This window comes from Pelodiscus sinensis, chromosome 2, assembly GCF_052426305.1.
Source record: "Pelodiscus sinensis isolate ZL-2025 chromosome 2, ASM5242630v1, whole genome shotgun sequence".
NCBI lineage: Eukaryota > Metazoa > Chordata > Testudines > Trionychidae > Pelodiscus > Pelodiscus sinensis.
In genome coordinates, this window is record NC_143053.1 from 170,167,199 (window position 1) to 170,188,618 (window position 21,420).

The following is a 21,420-nucleotide window of genomic DNA, read 5'->3' on the forward strand; positions in this document are numbered from 1 at the left end:
TACATTTTCTGAGTGCAGCAACTGCCAGGCTAAAGAGCTCTCTTGGTGCCAACCGCATCTAAGGCTTACACAGCAGCAAGAGACTTGTTCTACCTCTTGCTGCAAGGTTGCACAGGGGAGCAGATCTACTGGTACTGGTCCTTTTGCAGACTCAGATGTTTTCCTGTGCTACTTCAAGGTGGGGAAAGCAGATCACAGGACCATTGATGGTCAGGTCAGCAGTGCATCCAACTTTCTTGTCCGATCCAGCCCAGCTGAATACTTAATATGATGTTCCCAGTACTGGCATTATCTGGCAAACATATTTGGTCTTTGACAGAGTGGCACAGCATGCTTGTAGACTTGGGACTATTCCGGATCATCCTTTAAATCCAATGTTGTCTCCTGTGCACCACCCTCCTGGGACAGGAAGCTGTTTCAGTCATTGCCACCATCAGGAAGGATCCCAGTTCCCATCTGACTTTGGAAGATGTTCCAGAGACCAAGACCCACAGAACAGTTATGGCTGGGCCGTATGCCTCCCCCAGCTTTTTAAAAAAAAAAATCCCTGTGCTGTATCTTCCATTTCACAGTCTTTTATTGTTTCTCCTGCCTCAAAGTCACTTAGTGGGCCCTGAGTGAGGTCGTATAAAGAGGGATAGCTCAGTGGTTTGAGCATTGGCCTGCTAAACCCAGGGTTGTGAGTTCAATCCTTGATGGGGTCATTTAGGGATCTGGGGCAAATCTGTCAGGGATGGTACTTGGTCTGGGCAGGAGACGAGACTCTGTGATCTCTCAAGGTCCCTTCCAGTTTTATGAGATAGGTATATCTCCCTATATTAAGGCTCCTCTCTCCACATTTCTCCCACCAACAGAGGGCGAGTATGTGTTTTCAACCTGTCGCCATTAGGCCCTTAAGGAATTTCATCAGTCTGTATACCTTGAATAGCAGACCGCTTGCCATTCCAGGACATACGCTTGGTACTGGCAGTGCAGATAGGTCCTCCTTGTGAGTCAATGACCATCGCTTTCTTTGTTTCATCTGTCTATTAAGGTATCATTCTTGGTGACCAGCACCTCCGTGAAGAGAGTGGAAGAGTAACTTGCCCTGGTTGCTGACTCTCCATAGAAGTGTTTCATAGGGACAAAGTATATTATTTTTTCATTTAAAGTCCCTCATAAGTAGTCTCAGATTTCCACTTTTAATCGTGCCATACACTTACCACCCTCTTCATTTTTAGGAATGATGGCATAAGGGGAAAAAAAAGATGCTTCATACCTTGGATGTCGGACGGACTCTAGTATTTTACTTGAACAGCACTGGATCTTTTAGAAGCTTTCTTTCAGATATAGGTTGGATGGAAGGTCTCCCAGTTTGTGAAAAGGGCATCATGGTAGATTTCATCCTGCATAAGGCGATGTCTACGCTGTGGTGATTTTCTGGGATACCAGAGTTATCCTGGAAAAGCTATGCCATGTCCAAGGAATGTGTCTGCTATTTCGGAACAGTTTCCGAAAAAGCAGACACGTACTTTTGGCAGCCCTGTATTCCTCATTTTATGATGAAGGGATGTTCTGAAAGAGGAGGTTTTTCTGAAATTTGGTCCCGTGTAGATGGGCCAAATTTCAGAAAAGCCTCTTCTGTAGGGAAAAAAAAGCGGAAAAAGATACCAAAATTCTGTCAGCCCTCCTGAGTACATCTGCTGCCAGTTTCCATGCCATTCTATTCCCATCAAGAGAATAGGTACTACTCTATACCTTTACTCAAATATAGACCTGATCCCTACTATAAAGCTCCAGTGTTCTGTGAATATTCTAATTCATCTGCTGTGTATACATTTTTAATGGCATAGAATATGCTGTGTACTATACATAGCTTTGTCTGTGTGAGAAATTTTATCTCTGTACCTACAAAATGTAGAGAGAGAGTTTTTTTTTCCAGGCTTTGGGGAAAGAAATGCTCTTTTGAGCAGTCCTCTTCTGTACAAGATCTTACCTTTGTGTGAATTGTTACTTCAGGATTAATTAAACTTGTTACTTAATTACTTCAGGATTAATTAAATTGTTACTTCAGGATTAATTAAACAAGGGTTTATACTGTTGGTGAATCCCTTGTGTTTATGTAACTTTAAGTTACAGAATTGCAAATGCATTGCTGTAATGATTTATCAAGCCCCAAGAATATATGGCATCCATAAGTTATGGTTTTGGTAGCCTTGACCTTGATGGGGAGGATGCATTTATTGCAAGCAAGGTAGTATAATAGCCCTCTCAAAGTATAACCACGTGTTCCCAACCATCATACGGTTTGCACCTAGAGGATGAATCAGAATTTTTTAATAAGCTGTGGTGAGTTTTGAAAGCTATTTTGCTATTTTGCTATTGATACCAGTTTTATGTTGTTGAAACACACAGCAGCCAAAGTTGTCATATTCTGCATCTTTCTGTCTTGCTTGCTTCTTTTTTGTTTTTTGTCCCCAAAGATGATCTAAAGCTCAAGGCTTAACTTAAGGAAAATAAAATTTAAAAATAATAAATTTTCCTGTGTTTGCAGAGCATTCCGAGGGTGAATCGCTATTTTACATTATTAGTCCAAGAGATATTGTTGTGGCTAAAGAGCGGGACCAAGATGACCACATTGACTGGCTTCTTGAAAAGAAGAAATATGAGGTAATTTTTACCACACTATCTCTAATTGCTTATGTTTGAAAGTCTTGTTCTCCTTAGTAAACATTGCCATCATGTGAATGGGAAGACCTTCTTTTAAATTTAGTTCCCAATCCTGCCATCACATGAGCATGCGTATAACTTTATTCACATGTGGTCCCATTGTGTAAATCTTGGACAGACTGGAGCCTGAATGTGTAATAGATAGAAAAAGTGTGACCATGTCAAGTTTGCATTGTTACTAATTTTAGTGACATTTAACACTAGTTAGCTCTGAATAAATGTATTGGGACACATATTCTTTCTGTGTTTTGGGACCATCCAAACTTGATTAAAGAAAAGACATCCAAACTGATTAAAGAAATACACAACACACAGCTCCAGCTAAGATGTAGTTTATTTCATACGTGGCACAGTTTTCGAAATATTATATAAGTTAGGACAAAATAGAACATTTGCAGTGCCAGACTTGAAAATTGCTGAATACTGGTAGAGATAAGTAACTACACTAGGAGCCTAAGATGCTCATTTTCTTAGAAATATCCTGTCATTTATTTAGATGCCTAAATGCTTATTTTTAGGCACCTAGTATTGGTTCCAGAATTTGCAGTGTGTCTTTAAGTTGAGCCTAGGGGCAATGTTAATGGAATCCCCGAATTTTCTGGTTTCTGATTTCTAATAGTGAATCAATTAGAGGACTTTTTAGACTGTTTTAAAAAAAATTGCAAAGGTTAATTGAAATGTACTTATGAGCTGAATGCAAGTGTTTTAAAGCCAAATTCAAAACAGATGTCTAGGAAGGAATATAGGGTCTCATCCCCATTTAGCACATATTTCTGTGGTTAACTAAATTATGATATCCCCAGTGCAGATTATCTCATAAACATCTATGGGGATTTGTTTTTCACAACAAATAAATTCAAAATTGTGAATGTAGTTATGCAGGTGTTCCACAAAGCTCAAGCACATTTCAACGATAGCCGTGTCTGTTTTAGGCCTAGTCTACGCTGGGAGTTGAGGTCGAAGTTAGCCACATTAGGTAAAATTTGTAAACAATGTTCCACTATTCCATTGACTTTGGGGGACATTAAAGTCAATTTCAGTACTTCTGCTTTTCACGAAGAATAATGCTAAAATACAATCTTGTATGATCGACTTTACGGTAGTGCAGACGTATCACTGTGAAAGTCGAAGTTCTTGGCCTCTGGGAGTTGTCCTGCAGTGACTGCTCTAGCCAGGACTTTCAACTCTACTGCTCTCCAGATGCACAGGACAAGACCTGTGAAAATTCCCCACTCTGAATTGATTACCAGCTGACTGGTAGCTGTTTGGTGTTGCAGGCTTCCAAAAGACAATTGCCATTTGCTTCTCCACTGTCAGAGCAGGTCTCATTCTGGTATTCTTGCACTTCAGGCAGGTGGGGGGAAGCAATTCACAAAATTCCATGAGAGCAGCCTTATGCGAAAGATTTGCAGCCACTGCTGATCGTCCCATATGGGCATAACTATGTGTTTCTGTTATGCTTAAAAGAAGCACACGGGATCATTTTCAGGGGTATAAGGCAACACACCGCATTTATTGATGATATAATAAAGTAGCATATGTGCTCACGCACGCGCGTGCTGCTGGAATAGTTGCTAGTCTGTTGCTTGGCCCAGCCTATTGGCCAGATAGGTTGGGTGTGAGGAAGAAGCCAGGTTCTTGTCAGCCCAGATGGATGCTTCATAGTCTTAGCAGGGTGAAAACCTGAGGAACCATACAAAATACCCCACATCCTTTATAGGATTTTTCTTCCATGCAAGTCTATGCATTTTACCTTCTCAGGCCTTAATCTGTCTTTCAGCATTACAATCAATCTTCCTATGACATATGCTTAGTGGCAAGCTTCTTCCCGATAACTTCAGGGTTCGCCAATCTGCCCCAGAAGTCTGTGTCTTCAGTGTGCTTTCACTTAGTTGAGAATTATTTGGTGCTTTTGAGTCTCCGGCTCCTCCTCTGACCATTTGAGCATGCAGTGGCCTTTACGCTTATCTCTTCTAAAACATTCTCTCTCTCATTCACACAAGCAATACATTTACACAATTGCAACGTGGAACAAAAGGGTACTTCTAGTCACTTTAATGAAAGGCTTTGTAACTTTAACATTAAACTTCTTTCTATTACAAGGCCTTACATAATATTAACATCACTATGTATTACAATATTCCATCCCTTCACTTTAACATCAGAATATGCAAACATCAAACAGAGCTGGAGCTAAGTTAACAAAGCTACCTGGCCTGTCTGAGACCTACATCTTGTGTTTAAATTTAATCCAAACCTTTTGCTATAACATGCATTCATTATTCCTAACTGACTTATTACTTACACAATTACAAGGCTATGTTGTTACCATCTGTGCTTGTCTGAAGGCACCAGAACTAGCATTTCTCTGTGTCCAGGGAATCGAATGCTTGTGATATTTGCTAGTCGCTCAACTCAAGTGCTTTGCAAAAGAGGGATGTTCATGGCCCTCCAAGATTCTTCCTTGTTCCAGTGGACCCTCTATATGCTCTGGATATACTCCAGCATAAAGCACACCCTGGATAATATGATTTCCATAATGCTTTGATGCTCAATGGGATCCATGATGGGATTCATGCTTATGTTATTATGGCATCTTCGTGGATAACAAGGGGAAAAAGAGTATGAAGAGACTGTTTGCTGTTGCTGTCAACCAAAGGGGAGGGGGAAGATTATTGCATTATGGGGCGTTGACGACATGCACCCAGCATGTATGCATTGCGGTCCCTGCATGCATTGAGAGCATAACCCAGAAAGCAAAGGGGCACAGGAATTGTGGGATAGCTACCCACAGTGTATCACTCTCAAAGTCGATGGTGGCCACCATATGGGCGTGCTATTTCGAACTGCATTGAATTTTTGTGTACAGTGGGGACTTCACAAAATTGGGTACAAAAAATCGATCTTCATAAATTTGACCTTATCTCATAGTGTAGACATGGCGTTAGGGAAAGCCCTCTGAGGCTAATATTCAATGAATGGCTTGTGTTGTAATCTAAATTAAGCTTTCACTTGGCTTATAAAAAGCCAGATCTGTTTTTGTACACTTGAAATAAAGGAAGAACTACTATTTACATTTATTGAAAAAAATCATTCTAACTGGACACAATATTTTGTTGAGTATAGCAAAAACAAACAAAAAAAACCCAATCTTTTTTCCTCAAACAGATTTTTCACATAGCTTTTTCTAGCAGAGGATTTTTGTCTGAACATTAACCAATGGTACTGCATTATATATTGTGCCATAGTCTTGAAATTTGATCCTAATATACTAATGTGGAGTGAACCCAGATGGAAACAAAAGTAGTTTTCTTTTTGGCTGACTGCTTTTGTTTGAGTGTGAATTCTAAGCTGTTCATCCAACCATGGCATTAAAAATTGCAGTGCTTCAAACACAAGACACAATAAAAAGGATTTGATTTATGCAGTTCTAGAGCTTTCTGTATAGAAGTTTTGTATATCTGGTTTGTATGTCACTTTTCTATCGTATGAACATAGGAGGCTTTGATGGCTGCTGAGATCAGTCAGAAGACCATAAAAAAACACAGGATTTTGGTAAGTTTTAAAAACTTCAAAATAAACATATATATTTTTTCTCTTTAGAATACTGCATTGTGCTTTACATTCATCCTAGGAATCTTGGTTATTATATTTGTTTGTCCATATTATTTCAGACAATAATTACACACTTTCCAATTAGCATTCCGTTTTCTGATGTCAGTCCCAAAGCAGGGCATGGATGTTCAGAGTTTACAAGAATGATGAACTTTAAAAAAAAAAGTCATAAGTGTAATTTTTATCTACTATTATTTTTGGTAATACCTAATATTATAATACCTGAAAGTCATTAGAGAAAAGCTAATTTCTTTTTCAGTTTTACTTTCTGTGTAAGATAACACATTGTCTAGAATTATTAAAGGGGTCTAAGGACACCTAAATCCTGTTGAAAATCAGTGGGAAATGGGCACTGATTCCTATAAACTATTTTAAAAATCCCTGCCTTTTACATTGTAATTATTGTTTACCTCTGTATGGTTATTTTCCCTGTTGCTTGTTTGGTCTTATACAAAACAATAAGATGAACATAGATATTTTGTAATATAGAAAAATATTATGAATCCTCAGAAAACCAGCACCACTTTCAACTCCTGTTTTTTAATTGACCGTGATGTTAAGTTGATGACTTTTCTTTTAAAAGTAGAATGTGGTATTTAAAGAATAAGCACAAAGCATCAATTGAAAATTTTAATTCATAGTTAAATTGCAAATGTACCCTGACATTTACACATTTTTATTTTAGAAGTAGGTTAATAGGTGTTTTACTTTTCCCAGCATGAGTTGATGGCGTCACCAGAATATAACACCCAGGGAGTTCAGTTCTGTGCATGCTTTGCCTATGGCCCTTTCAGAAGAAATAAACCCGAAAGCAGGTCCTGGTCAGAAAATAAAAGAAGAAATGCTCTACTAATATTTTACTTATAAAATGAGGTTAGAATGAAATCCAATTAATGTACATATAGCCACAATTATTCACTAGTTAGGTATAACTTAATCCCACTAAAAGCAATGGAAGAAGTCTAGTTGACTTCACTGGGCTTTAGATCCAGCCCACAGCAGGTGAAGTCCACTGGGAATGAGTAGCAAAACATATTCAACATATACATTTAAGCAGAGTGACAGGGTCATGTCACAGTGTGCTCCTCCCAAGGATTCTGTTTGTTGTCATAATGGCCACGACCTTTGAGCATCACTTACACAGAATGCTAGGGCCACCTGATCTGCATAAAAATCCAATTCCCATACTATTTGCCAACCCAATCAAACAATGGCTATAGTAGAATTCCTTACATAGGGCCCTCAGCCCCTTTCAGTGATATTGCTTGAAATAAGTTGTTCAGTGAGCCTTGTGTAGTGCAATCAACTTTATCTGTGAAAAGCTATGATGATACTGTTTCTGAGCATTGATGTGATCACCTCAGATAACAAATGGGCACTTTTTAAATGGCCGAAGTACCAAATAGTGTCTCAACTGAATCACAGCTTATTAATGAGGTAATCTTGAGACAGGATTTATTATGTAAATGCAGACAGATCTCTGCCTTTGTACCTCTGCATTTTGCTGTGCAGTACCTTGAAGAGCACTGGTGTCATTTAGTGCCTTTTAGATAATAAAGCCTGTAGCGTATTTTCCTTTCCCTACTTCTGTGTAATAAAATGAACAGCTTGTTAAATTATCGGTATTTCCTCTCCTGTATGGAGCACTTCTTGGAGTATGTTCTCAGCAGATGTGCTGGTATTCTTTCCCCCAGACACTGAACCCTTCTTGTCATTGATGCAAAAAGTGTCCCATGTCAGAGTCAACATATTCTCAACCTTGATCTTCGTGTCTCAAATGCTGACTATCTAGATACATATTTTGAGCCCCACTCACAATTTAGGAAGTAGTATATTCTTCTCAGTATTGGAGAAGTCATCATAAATTATTTAATAGTGTCATATGTTCAAGAGATGAGATTTTTAAAATGAATATTTCACTGTGATTTATGTACATGTGCTCACTTCTAAGTGGGAACAGGGGCTTAGGTCAGTCATTGCTTATTTTTCAGGGATATCTCCACCTAATAAGCCACTGAATGCAACCTGAAAGGTTTATTACAGCAGTGTTGTTAAACATTTGACTTTTCAAGAAGAATTGACGTGGGAACTTTTATAGCTTCTTTTAACTTTTTTTACATTTTTTTCTCTTTATTATAGGACATAGGCTTAGCCTATATAAATCATCTAATGGAGAAAGGAGAGTATGACTTGGCTGCCAGGTAATATATTTAGAAATGTCTTTGCTGTGCATATGATTATGTATAATGCATGGATGAAATAGATAAAGCAATCCTTGTTTCGTAGGAATCCAGTGATTTGTTTTACTTTTATCCTTTAATTTGTAAAGACAGAAACATTTGCAAGCTTGCTATTGTGACTTATCTTTCTAGTCACTTTAGTTGTTAGAAATATACTACACATTTTAAGAGAGAGATTTAATTCTTTTAGACCACATTATGTCTATTTACGCTGTCATTTGAATCCACTTGATTATCAATGTTCAGTATTCACAATAATAATTATACTTTATACTAAAAATTTCAAAGCTGACTATTGGAAGTGAGGTGCTTAAGCCCATATTTAAGCAGTTAAATCATTCTGATTTTTAGAACTGATGACCACCAGCAAATTGAAATGAAAGGAAGGTGCAGTGGCTCAAAATCTTTTCTAATTGGGAACTTATCCTTGTATAAGGGATGCAAAAGATAGCATGTTAATGGGAGATCATCAAACAGCAAATTTGTTACCTAAACTGATGACACTAAAATAATGGAATACAGTAGCAGAATAACTTTGCAGGTTTTTTTTTAGGGTTTGTTTGATTTTTTTTAAATAATGTGGGAAATAGAATTAAGGTCCTGGCTCAGCACCAGGTAGAACTATAGCTGAGATGGCATATTTTGCTGCTGGAAAAAAAGGTGTGATTATCATACCAGTTACTCTAATGATCCTTTCTAGATTCCAAAGGAGTAGTGTTGGTATGCTTTGAAGAAAGCAGTGTCATTTTTGGACATGGTTGAATAAGGACTGCCTGAGCCCAGGGCCATTAAAGGTGCCTGGTTTGGGAAGGAGGAGTATGTTGAGGGAACATAACCAATATGCTTGTGTTTTTGTTGGTCCATACATGTTGAAAATTACTTAGGCACGTTAGATGTCTTCAAATCACCAGGGCCTGATTAAATGCATCTTAAAATACTCAAGGAGCTGACTAAGGAGATATCAATAGCTAATGTCCCAGTCTTTGAAAAGTTGTAGAAGACAGGAGATATTTCAGAAGACTGGAAAAGGGGCAAATATAGTGCCCATCTATGAAAAGAGAAATAAAACAGCAAAGGGAATTACAGACCAGACACCTTAACTTCTGTTCCAGGAAAGATAATGAAGCAAATAATTAAAGAATCAGTTTGCAAACATCTAGACCAAAAATATGGTGCTAAATAACAATAAGCATGGATTTGTCAAGAAAAATCTTGTAATAAGCCTGGGGGGGTGGGGAGTGGTACATGTAGTATATCTAGACTTTAGTAAAGTTTTTAATAAAGTCTCACATGACCTTCTCATTAACAAACAGGAAAATACAACCTAGGAGGGGATACTATAAGTTGGGTGCCTAACTGGTTGGATAACTGTTCTCAGAGAGTAGTTATCAGTGGTTCACAGTCATGCTGGAATGGTGTAACAAGTGGGGTTCTACAGGGATCCTTTCCATATCTTCTGATTTAGATAATGGCATAGAGAGTACGCTTATAATGTTTGTGGATGATACCAAGCTGGGAGGGGTTGCAAGTGCTTTGGAAGATAAGATGGAAATTCAACATGATTTGGTGAAATGGTATCAGGTAAACAGAATGAAATTCAATGAGAACAAATTTAAAGTACTTTACCTAAGTTTATGTTGGACATTAGGAGAAACTTCCTAATAGTCATGGTGTTTAAACATTGGAATAAGTTGCCTACGAAAATTGTGGAATTGCTATCATTGGAGATTTTTAAGAGCGGGTTAGACAAACACCTATCAGATAGTGCTTGGTCCTGCCACGAGGGCAGGGTCCTCTCAAAGTCCCTTCCAGTTCCATGATTGTCTAAATGTATTTGTAATTGCTGTCATTTTGCCCTCAGAAAATGTCAAAGAATACTTGGAAAGAACACAGAACTCTGGGAGTTTGAAGTTTATAAATTTAAAGAAATAGGACAACTTAAGGTAGGTTAATTCATATTTCTTAACTGACCTGTTTGTATGGAGTGATCCATGTTTAATCTATGGGGCTGAAGTTGACCAAATATATGTGACATTAACTGAACTAGAATTCTATATATGTATCTAATACACAACTATGCACATCTGAGATGCAGAAGCCTGCTGCAAATTGGTTCTTAAAGTCAAAATTAATCTATGAACAACAGGTCAGCACTTGTATGATTCTCATACAGGTTAATATGTATTTTTGAAGCAAAGTTTGAAGTAGAATACAACTGTGTACCCACCTAAATATTTATAATTTTCTACCCCCTTTGCCCATCCACCACACACAATGGGTATTTATTTATTGAGGGTAGGATTTCCAAATGTGTTCTAGGTTGGTTATTCAGTTCCCATTGATTTTTATTTTCAAATATCCATAAAGATCTTTTGAAAATGGAATTCCTTTTCCAGCATGCATTTCTGGATTTAATGGCCCCTTCACAAAATTCTAAACCCCCTGTGTAGAGCATCAGTTTTGCTTAATGGTCACAGCACTAGAGAATAATTTAAGTTGTAAGTAACCAATTTCCTCTCTCTTGGACACTGAAAGTGGGGAGCTTCTTGTGTCTTGCTAATACTAGCATTGCAAACTACTGTAAGAGTCCACATTCCCAGTCAGATACTCAGTTAATAAATTGTCCACAATGTAAGGCTAAAGTGCAGTCACTCCCAAATGAGTAGAAAACATTAAGTACCCTCCCTTTGATAACACATACACATTTATTTCTGAATGTTATGTCTTTCTATTCAAGTTCAATGAGCCAAAAAGGACATATTATTAAGATCTCACAGCATGTGGTCCCTTGCTTGTTTTGAACTGGTTAGTTCAGAGTGAAGGAAATGCCCGGCTTTTTTTATTATTATTTCTTTTCTTTTGTAGAGTCTCACTAATAAGAGAATAGGACTGTCTTTATATGAGTTGTTAGTGGTTCGATGCACACTTAGCCACATTGGAAAATGAAATCTCTTGTTTGTCTCTCTGTATTTCAATACAATAAGAGACCCAAATGCTTGTACAGGTGAAATTGTGATATACTGTCCCCCTCTTTGGTTTGATTTTTTTTTGGGAGATGGGCAGGAGATATGAGTGTCTAGAATGAATGTTTTCTTGTCTACACTTATGTCATCCAGCAGACTGTAAAATATAAAAATATTTGCAGGTTTACTGCAAAAACCTCTTTGTTAAATTACTGCCTTTCTAAACAGTTGGCTGTTTTCACCCTTCTGAAAGCAGACTGTAAAAGAATATAAGCTACAAACCACACTTCCAGCATATTCTTTTTTTCATTTCCGATTACAATCATATATGATCTTCTTCAGGGCTTTTATGATACCTGACTGCTACAAATGGTTAATGACCAATCCTAAACTGGTCTTTTTCCTGAAGTGGGTTTTGAATTCTCTTGTCTCATTGAAATATTTATTAATTTCATTCAGCATTTAAATATGGTAATCCATAATTCTGTGTAAATTGATAGAATAAAATTGCTGTTCCAAAATTTAACTATTTCTAATTTATTTTAGGGAGTTAGGATTGTGGATTGAGATTAAGGTGCTTTGTAACACTAAATGGGGAATAAAATCATTTTAGAACAGGGGTGGGTAATAATTTTCATGGGGGGGGACACTTAATGAATTTTGCAACGTGGTCACAGGCTGGCTCCACCCCCCAGAAGGGAGTGGGGGCCTGGGGCAGAAGGTGCACGGTTCGGGACTAGTCTCCCCCCAGATTTCTCTAGGTCAGAGGTTTTGAACTAAAAACACAGAAAAGGACTCTCATCTCCCAGTCCTGCCGCTACCGCATTGCCTAGCAGCCACCGGCGGTTGCTGCAGCTATTTAAAAGGCTCGTGGCTCCGGCCCCTGCGAAGGTAGCTCCATGAGCAGGAGTCATGAGCCATTTAACTAGGATCTTGCTGCCTGAGGAAATTAGGTGATAAGGTGTCATAATCATGAGGGTTAGCCAGCAGCCTGGGGACTAAGGGGTTAACAGGTAAATTAACCCCTTACTTAACAGGTAAATTCAGGCAATAGGAATGTAGGTAGGAATTTCAAACTGGGACAAAGGAATTTTGGGGGTTTTCCCTCTTTTGTCCTGAGGAGTTCTTCTCCAGCTACTGAGAGAGACAGACATGTCTCTCTCTCTCTCCAAGAAACCATTCTTCACTTTCTGTAAGTAGGGTAAAGTTTAGAGAAATCCATTCGGTTTTATTGTTTTATGGTTTGGGAAATGGAATCTGATGTCTCTGCATTTAAAAATGGGTTTTGCTTTCCTTTGTAACAGTTCCTGGCCCATGGTAAATTTCTCCTCCATGAGTATATTGTTACTTTTCCATCTAGCCATTATGCTTGCAACAGGAATATTGTGGTGATAATAAAAGTTCTTCTCTTTCCTTTTCCTTTACCTGGTAGTGGTTAATGGTTGTGTCCTGATTTGTATTTTAGGAGTGAGATTTCCCAATTTTTGTATCAGTACTTGGGTGGTGGCAGCGGAGATTTTATTCCCAAAATCTAGGTTAAGATTTGAGGGGAAGTTTTATACCATGCCTGGTAGATAAGGTTTTGGGGTATTTTTGCTGGTCCCCACTTCTGCATTTATCGTGCCAGAGTGAGGAAGGAGCCATGACGCACAGGCAGCAGAATATAAATAGAAACTGGCCAGATACAGTCTGTGAGCCTTATCAAAGTGTTAGGCAGGCTGGATCTGGCCCCTGGGCTGCATTTTGCCCAACCCTGAGAAGATGTTGGGATCTAAGCTCTGAATTATGTACATGGTCTCCTGTCATGATAGATTTACTAATTTTAAAAATAGTATCTTTTAAAAATAAAATACGTCCATGTATAAGATGTTGTCTCAAGTATAAAATTGTTCCAAATCTATGTAATATGAAAATGAGCAAAGTGGTATTGTAACTGAGATTCTTGGATTCCTCAACAATGAAAGGTCTGTATATCCCAATCCTGGGGTATTGAAGTCAGACACTTCACTAGAGATAAGGGCCCTTAGTTCACAATCCACTCAATTTCTAATGGAGTCCTGTCAGACCACCCTTAATGTTTTAGCTGGCAATCTGTTTAACTAACAGCTAATGCTGTTGTCCAGACAATTGGTCTGATCACAGGGGGCTTTAAGAATTTGTAGAATTGGACTTTATATGCTGATTGTCTCATTGTGCCTTTTTGGTGATGTCATAGCCATATACTGACCTATGGCTGGGATGACCTCATGCACATGCAAAAAGTCTTTATACCCATTACTTATTATTTGAAATCATGTTTAAAAGAGGAAATAAGGGGAGTAAGAATGTTTGTGTATTTTCCCCTTTTCACTAACTCCATTGTGGTGCAGGACTTGGCTACTAAGGCATCTAATTCTTTCCAGCCACAAGTCCTTTACATACCCCTAAATTCCCCCACCTTAACTAGGGATCTTAAACAAAATATGACATTAGGAACTTTTAACTACAGCTTTACTTCAGCATCTTAGGTGCATCTCTCTCTCCCAAACTGCAGAAGAGAACAGCTTTCCATTTGAAGCTCCTTTGCTAACAGTGAGACTTCAAAGGGGAAAATAGCACTTTTTCCCTGGCAGCTGAGAGGAGAGCACAATGCAATTATGAGATGAGCAGTTAAAGAAGCTGGATTGAGGAAGGGGATCGGGAGGGGAGGAGATGATTTTGTCAGGCTACTTCCAGATCCCTTTTCTATTACAAGGGGGTCTCTGTCACAGAATAGGGACTTAATTGTATAGGGCAGCTTGCAGGATGGAAACCCAGTTTTTTGTACTTCATATTCCCAATTTACATTTTCCAAGCAAAAGTGGAAGTTCACACTGGCCACTGGGTAAAGTTCATTTGGAAGAGCAGCCAGACTCAAGAAAAATAGGAGGAGGAGGAATCTTCTGAGAGCAGGGAATATACTTTTTTTAAAAAGCCGTAGAAGTGATTTTTACAAAAAATGTAGTCCAAGCTGTAGACAGAAGATGCTCTGGTTTTTGGTTTTGGTTTGTTTTTTAAATCTCATCGTTGCACTATAGACTACTTTTTGAGGGAGAAGTTGACTTTGCTTAAACTTCTTCAGTATGTTTAGTGTTAGCAAAACCCATTGACTTTAGGCTGAGATGAGACTCTCATGGTCATCTAACCTGCAGTGGGCAGCATGTCAGCCCACAGAACCTCACCCACCTTCTCCTGTAATAGACCCCTAATCTTTGGCTGAGTGACTGAAATCCTCAAATCATTATTTAAAAATGTCAAGTTAAAGGAAGTCCACCATTTACGCTACAGGTTGTACCTCCAGAATCCTGCACTCTCTGGTCTGGCAACATCTGTGTTCTGGCAGGACCATGGATACTTCTGGACCAGAGAGCCCAGGAGCCTAAGGGCAGGAGGACATAGCTGGGCAGGGCATCAGAGTTCGCAGCCCAGCTGGGGGCAGCACAGGATCAGGGTAGGAGTCCTGCAGCAGCCTCCAGGAGAAGAGTGTGGCGCTGAGGTCGGAGCCCCACAGCAGTGCAGGACCGGAGTCCCCCAGGAATGCCAGAACCCCGCGGATTCCCCTGTCTGCGCAGGGTCGGGTCTGGAGCTATGAAAGGCTTGGGCTGGAGCCCAGTAGCTTCCTCCAGCTGCACAGGGCCGGGGCTACACAGGGCCAGGGCTGAAGCCCCATAGCAGGAGCTATATCATAGACTCATAGACTTTAAGGTCAGAAGGGACCATTATGATTATCTAGTCTGACCCCCTACACAATGCAGGCCACAGAATCTCACCCACCCCCTTCTAGAATAATCCTCTCACCTATATCTCAGATATTGAAGCCTTCAAATAGTTTGAAGACCCCAAGATGCAGAGAATCCTCCAGCTGTGATCTGTGCCCCATGCTACAGAGGAAGGCGAAATTCCTCCAGGGCCTCTGCCAATCTACCCTGGAGGAAAATTCTTTCCCAACCCCAAATATGGCAATCAGCTAAACCCTGAGCATGTGGGCAAGACTCACCAGCCAGACACCCAGAAAGTTCTCTATAGTAACTCCTATCATCTCTCCATTTACCTATTTACCACTGATAATGAATGGTCAATTAGTTACCAAGATCATGTTATCTCATCAAATCATCCCCTTCATAAACCCATCTAGTTTAATCTTGAAGCCAGATAGATCTTTTGCCCCCACTACTTCCCTTGGAAGGCCGTTCCAGAACCTCACTCCTCTAATGGTTAGAAACCTTCGTCTGATCTCAAGTCTAAACTTCCTACTAGCCAGCTTATATCCATTTGTTCTTGTGTCCACATTGGTATTAAGCTTAAATAAATACCAGGGAGGGAGAGGAATTATCCCTCTAATATATTTAAAGAGAGCAATCATGTCTCCCCTCAGCCTTCTTTTGGTTAAGGTAAACAAGCCGAGCTCCTCAAGTCTCCTTTCATAAGGCAGGTTTTCCATTCCTCGGATCATCCTAATGGCCCTTCATTGTACCCGTTCCAGTTTGAATTCATCCTTCTTAAACATGGGAGACCAGAACTGCACACAGTATTCCAAATGGGGTCTCACCAATGCCTTGTATAATGGCACTAACACCTCCTTATCCCTACTGGAAATACCTCGCCTAATACATCTCAAGACCGTATTAGCAATAGCTGAGCAAGCAGCCCAGCCATATTCAGGGTTACCTGCTGGGGCAGCCTGCCAGCTGTGGGTGATGGGCTTGGAAGCCAGTGGCAGGAGACCTTCCCTGGTCCGGCAAATTCTCTTGTTTGGGACAGGTCAGGTCCTGACAATGCTGGTTGTTTAAACCTGTACCCAGCACTTGAGAGGAAAGTGATAAACCCCAAGGATTTCTGCTAACCTGACCAGAGGGAAAATTCCTTCCCGACACCAAATATGGTGATCAGACTCTGAGCATGTGGGCAAGACCCACACCTGGGAAAGAATTCTCTGTGGTAACACAGAGCTTTTCCCCACCTATTGACCCATCAACTCAAAATAAGCGTTAGTGCTGTTCGGAGAATTGCAACAAAAATAAAGTTTGGATGCAAAATTGCAATTAAAAAATGTCCCTGATTGTCCCATTTTCTGACCTGAACTGAGAAGATTGTAGATGAACTTTTCTGGTGACTTGGGGGAACATGGCTTTCAGCGATGGGAAACTGATGATCTGCTAAAGTAAACCCTATTGCTAGAATAATATTTCATATTTAGATGGAAAATATGTGTGTAATAATATGCTGTGCAATCAGTGTATGATATAAACTGATTTAATTCTTGGAACATGCTCCTGTTTCTTTCTTGCTTAGACTATAATTTTTGTGTGTCTTTATAGGACATCAGATCAAACCATTCTAACCAGTGCTTGATGGAAAGACCATTTTGAAATTAAAACTTAATTTTTCAGGTTGTTTGGTGCTGGTTGTTTTTACTTATTCCCAGTTTAGATTTTGTTTACATGGATGAGATGATCTTATGAGAAGTAAGTTTGCTTTATTGTGCAAGATGTGTACTTTGATACCCTTTCAAAAAATATGGCCGTGCATTTAGTCAATTAGATTTTAAGGTGCTAGCTCATAACTTGGATGTATAGGATTTTCTTTTAAAATTGCTGAAGCCAGCGTAGTTGAACTAAATGGCTTCTGCACCCAAAAGTTATAAAACAATGTGCAGATCTTCCTTGGTACTAACTCAATAGTTAGATGCTTCTGTGACACACTGCCCTCTTGCAACATGAAGAAACGCCTGGTGACATGGTCAGATTCCGAATCTCAGCTACATCTTTTCTCAACAAAGTTCTTTCAGGTAAGTAATGTAACTCCGATTTGGGCTATTTTAAAATAAACTACTTTGTCAGATACTACTTAAAAATCTGATTTTACTTTTAATGTTTACCATGGGCTATTCTTGCTATTGTAGTAGCAAGAATGGCTGTTGGTAAACATTAAAACTTCTCGCAAATTCACTAGATGGTAGATTGCTAGGAAAGAATGCATGTTGTATATCCTGTCTCCAAAGGTATTTAAGCACAATAATTTATTTTAACCCCCTACTAATCTGGTTCCTCCTATAGGCAATTAGCCGTTATTTGCCAAGACGGGATCCAGTTCTGAAGCCTCTCATCTATGAAATGGTCCTGCATGAGTTTTTGGAGAGTGACTATGAGGTACTGTATTCTGGCACATCCACAGTCATCGCCCATACTAGGATACCTTTAAAGAGCAATTAGAAAAATTGGTAGCAAACTCTATTGTTGTGAAATGGAGAACTGATGCTAGGTTTAAGAAAGCAAAAATGGAGAACTGATGCTAGGTTTAAGAAAGCAAAAATGAACACCAGTAATATTTACAATAAACAATGAAATACTTATCGGTGGATCAGAGACCCATGTGTTGAGTGTGGTCAATTGTAATAATTTTTAGCGCACATCATAGGAGTCTGCTAGGTGCCTTAGAAAATATATAGAGCCCCAAAGAGGTTACTGTCTAGCAATTCTAGAGCAGATCTAGAGAAGTGATTATTCCCCTTTATTTAGCACTGGTGAGGCCACATCTGAAATATTGCATCCAATTCTGCCCTCCCCTCCCATTATAGAAGGGATAGGGACACATTGGAGAAAGTCCAGTGAAGGGCAATACAAGTTATTAGGGGGCTGGAGCACGTGATTTACGAGGAGAGGCTGAGGAATGTGGGCTTATTTAGTCTACAAAAGAGAAGAGTGAGGGAGGGATTTGATAACAGTCTTCAGCTACCTGAAGGGGGGTTCAGAGAGAATGGAGAGAGACTGTTCTCAGTAGTGAGAGAACGAGGAGAATGGTCTCAAGTTGCAGTGGGGGAGGTCTAGGTTGGATATTAAGAAAAACTATTTTATTAGGAGGGTGGTGAAGCACTGGAATGGGCTACCTAGGGACGTGGTGGAATCTCTATCCCTAGAGGTTTTTAAGTTCCGGCTTGACAAAGCCCTGGCTGGGATGATTTAGTTGGGGTTGGTCCTGCTTTGGGCAGGGGGTTGGACTTCTGAGGTCTCTTCCAATTCTGTGATAATGGCATGATATGATTTAGACAGACAAGAAAAACAAAGTTGTTAGAAAAGGATGAATGGAGGATAAGATGAAGATGCTAAAGGACCCACACATTGTGATTTTTTGTGTTTTACCTGTTATATATCCTGAAGTATGGAAGCAATCTAAATATCCCTTCAGTCTTAGTCCAGAGAGTTTGGTGATTCTGAAATGTATCAATTTAGCAACAGTTAATTATTTAAAATTATATTCGTAGTCATGGTATTTTGTTTTGGGACTAGGTCTGGAGAGGAGCTGACTGTCTTCATGTCTGGGTACTCAGTTCCTCACAAAAGGCACTCAGCACCTTATTAGATCAGACCTTCACATCTCAGTCCTGCAACTTATTATGGGGTGTGGAACACTGTGGCCATGTGGAGTCCCACTGAGACCAAGGGAGAGGGCTCCGGCAGAATCAGCAATCCACTTGTGTATAACAAACTATACAGTAGAGGCATTATAAGCAGCCTGGGTCAGGGAATGTTTTATGACATTGTTTGGACTATGTTTTCAGAGAATTGCATGTTCGCAAACCCCAGTGGAACTGGACATAAATATGAATATTGTTTTTTCAGGGCACACCTTCAGTGGATGTATGCACACACTATGGCCATAAAAATGTGGACTTGGTGTCACTGTCAATAAGAACCACATCTGTGTCTGACCATTTATCCTTATATTTCTGGTTATTTCAACTATTTAAAGAAAAGTCTTTAGAAGATCAGTATTAAAATGTTCAGAACATTGTAGACATGCATTTAAAAGCAATGCTCATTACTTAAATTCATCTGTTTTGTCCTAAGTAGACTATCTCCTCATGGGAAATTCTGTTTTGACATACTAGTGGTGTAACAGTCTGTGTCTCATCCTACAAAGTCTTACGTGCATTAATTTAAATATGTGCACAAGTTTATGGAGAATCAGGATCTAAGAAAGCAAAACTTGTGCCCTCGATTTCATATTTTTGTGGGTGCCAAAAATATAACTGAAAATTGGCTGATGCAGTTTTAGACCACAAGCTGTGACTTTGATGCTTTGAAGTATTATTTAGACAGTTCTTTCTATTCTTTTAATCAATGATCTCTTCCACTTTTAGGGTTTCGCTACACTGATCAAAGAGTGGCCTGGAGATCTCTATAACAACACGATCATAGTTCAAGTAGTAGTGGATCACCTGAAGAAAGATCCACAGAATAGAACCTTGCTCAGCACTCTTGCAGAATTGTGAGTGCATTTTAAACTCCCTTACACAAACCCAGCCGTTTGAGATTTTATCTTTATTAAAATAGTCTGTTAGTATTTGACTGCCTCCCTTTGTTGAAATTACCATAATCCATTCTTTAGAATATCAACCACTTTCATTTCCAGCTTTTCTGTGTAGATGTATTGATTGCAATTTTTAGCAATTCTTAACTCATTTCATCTAATGAAAAGGAAGTATAGATTGAACTTCTCTGGTCCGGCAATATCCATGGTCTGGCATGATTTTAGTTAGCCAGATGTTCACTTATCATGGGTGTGGCTAAGTTTTCCACACTCCCATAAAGTTTGTTTACAGCCAGCAGTCCTGGCTCCCAATGTTCTGTGCTGTTATTTAGCTCTAATTTACCCCTAAATATTTTCTAAGAGCCCAATAAGCAGTGGAAGTGTGGGTAATCCTGCTAGACACTATTGACCTCCCATGGTTCAGCAAATTCTCTGACTCTGCACTGGTCAGATCCCAAGGGTGCTTGTCTAGAGAAGTTCATCCTGTAGTAAAGAATGAAGTTAAGGAATTCTGGTGCAAGATTGAATTTACCAGTTCCATTGCCAAAACAAATCCCTCCCATCTCTCTTCATTTTATTAGAGCAAGCATCTTTTGTGAGTGGTGTGGGTTTTTTTTTGAAAAAAGAAAAATCAGAGAAATTTCTTTGTCTGTGAACGCTATCTTTGAAATGTATGACTGGAAATTCTGCTTTAACTTGATCTGGTTTAGTGGTAGGGGTCTGCCTTCCTGATTAAAGGTGCTGCACAAGTAGCCTCTGATGTAGTAAGTTTAGCTTATAGCTCAATGATGAACCCTCCCAGCCTTATAAGGTGTATCGCTGATGGCCTCTGCAGTGAGTTCTGTTTAGTTGTCCTTAGCCAAAAAGGACAGGGCCTCTCTTATGAGGCTTTGGAGCAGGGGTGGTACACAAATGAGAAGCAAAAAAAAAAAAAAAAAAAAGTCGGAGGCCGCATCTGGGCCTTAGGTTTTCCACTCCTGCTTTGTGGAGACTGAGAGGGATGGGAGAATCAGAGGCTTTTCTGGATGGAGGGTAGCAATGGGATGGAACAAAAATCCCATTTGTCTACTAATTTAATAAACAATTGAAAATCATAACACCTGTTTTTTCTTAGCTCATTATTTAAACTATAATTTTGTTCCTCAAAACAAGTAACGTATTTTGTTTCTATGGTAGTGCATGATTTTCTTAAATGCAAATGTGTATGGCTTTGTCTTATAATGTTATCTCTTTCAGATACACTTATGACCAACGCTATGGCAAAGCCCTTGAAATTTACCTAACCCTGAGGCATAAAGATGTGTTCCAGTTGATCCATAAACATAATCTTTTCAGTTCTATCAGAGACAAAATTGTTCTCCTCATGGATTTTGATTCAGAGGTATGATTTTTAATGATACTTCATCATTTTCTGAGCCATTAATATTTCTACAAGTGAGAAGTGAATATCTGTTAAACAGAATGCTTTATAAGCAGAATGGTATTCTATGACTAAACACATTTAGAGGTGACGTGAAGGCACTTAGTAAATATATTCGCATCCTCTGAGTCGAGAGAACCAAATT

The 21,420-nt window shown here is 39.2% G+C and overlaps 1 protein-coding gene across 2 annotated transcripts in view; it reads left to right on the forward strand.

The window, feature by feature from the left end:
- The window catches only part of VPS41 (VPS41 subunit of HOPS complex), a 154,460-nt gene that overhangs the window by 100,170 nt on the left and 32,870 nt on the right, over positions 1-21,420 (forward strand). For both annotated transcript variants that reach the window (XM_006124074.5, XM_025185171.3), the window contains exons 13-19: positions 2,534-2,649; positions 6,208-6,264; positions 8,464-8,525; positions 10,426-10,507; positions 17,602-17,694; positions 19,686-19,813; positions 21,092-21,236. In XM_006124074.5, coding sequence (XP_006124136.1) covers positions 2,534-2,649; positions 6,208-6,264; positions 8,464-8,525; positions 10,426-10,507; positions 17,602-17,694; positions 19,686-19,813; positions 21,092-21,236 — 683 coding nt within the window. The remainder of the gene's footprint in view (positions 1-2,533; positions 2,650-6,207; positions 6,265-8,463; positions 8,526-10,425; positions 10,508-17,601; positions 17,695-19,685; positions 19,814-21,091; positions 21,237-21,420) is intronic.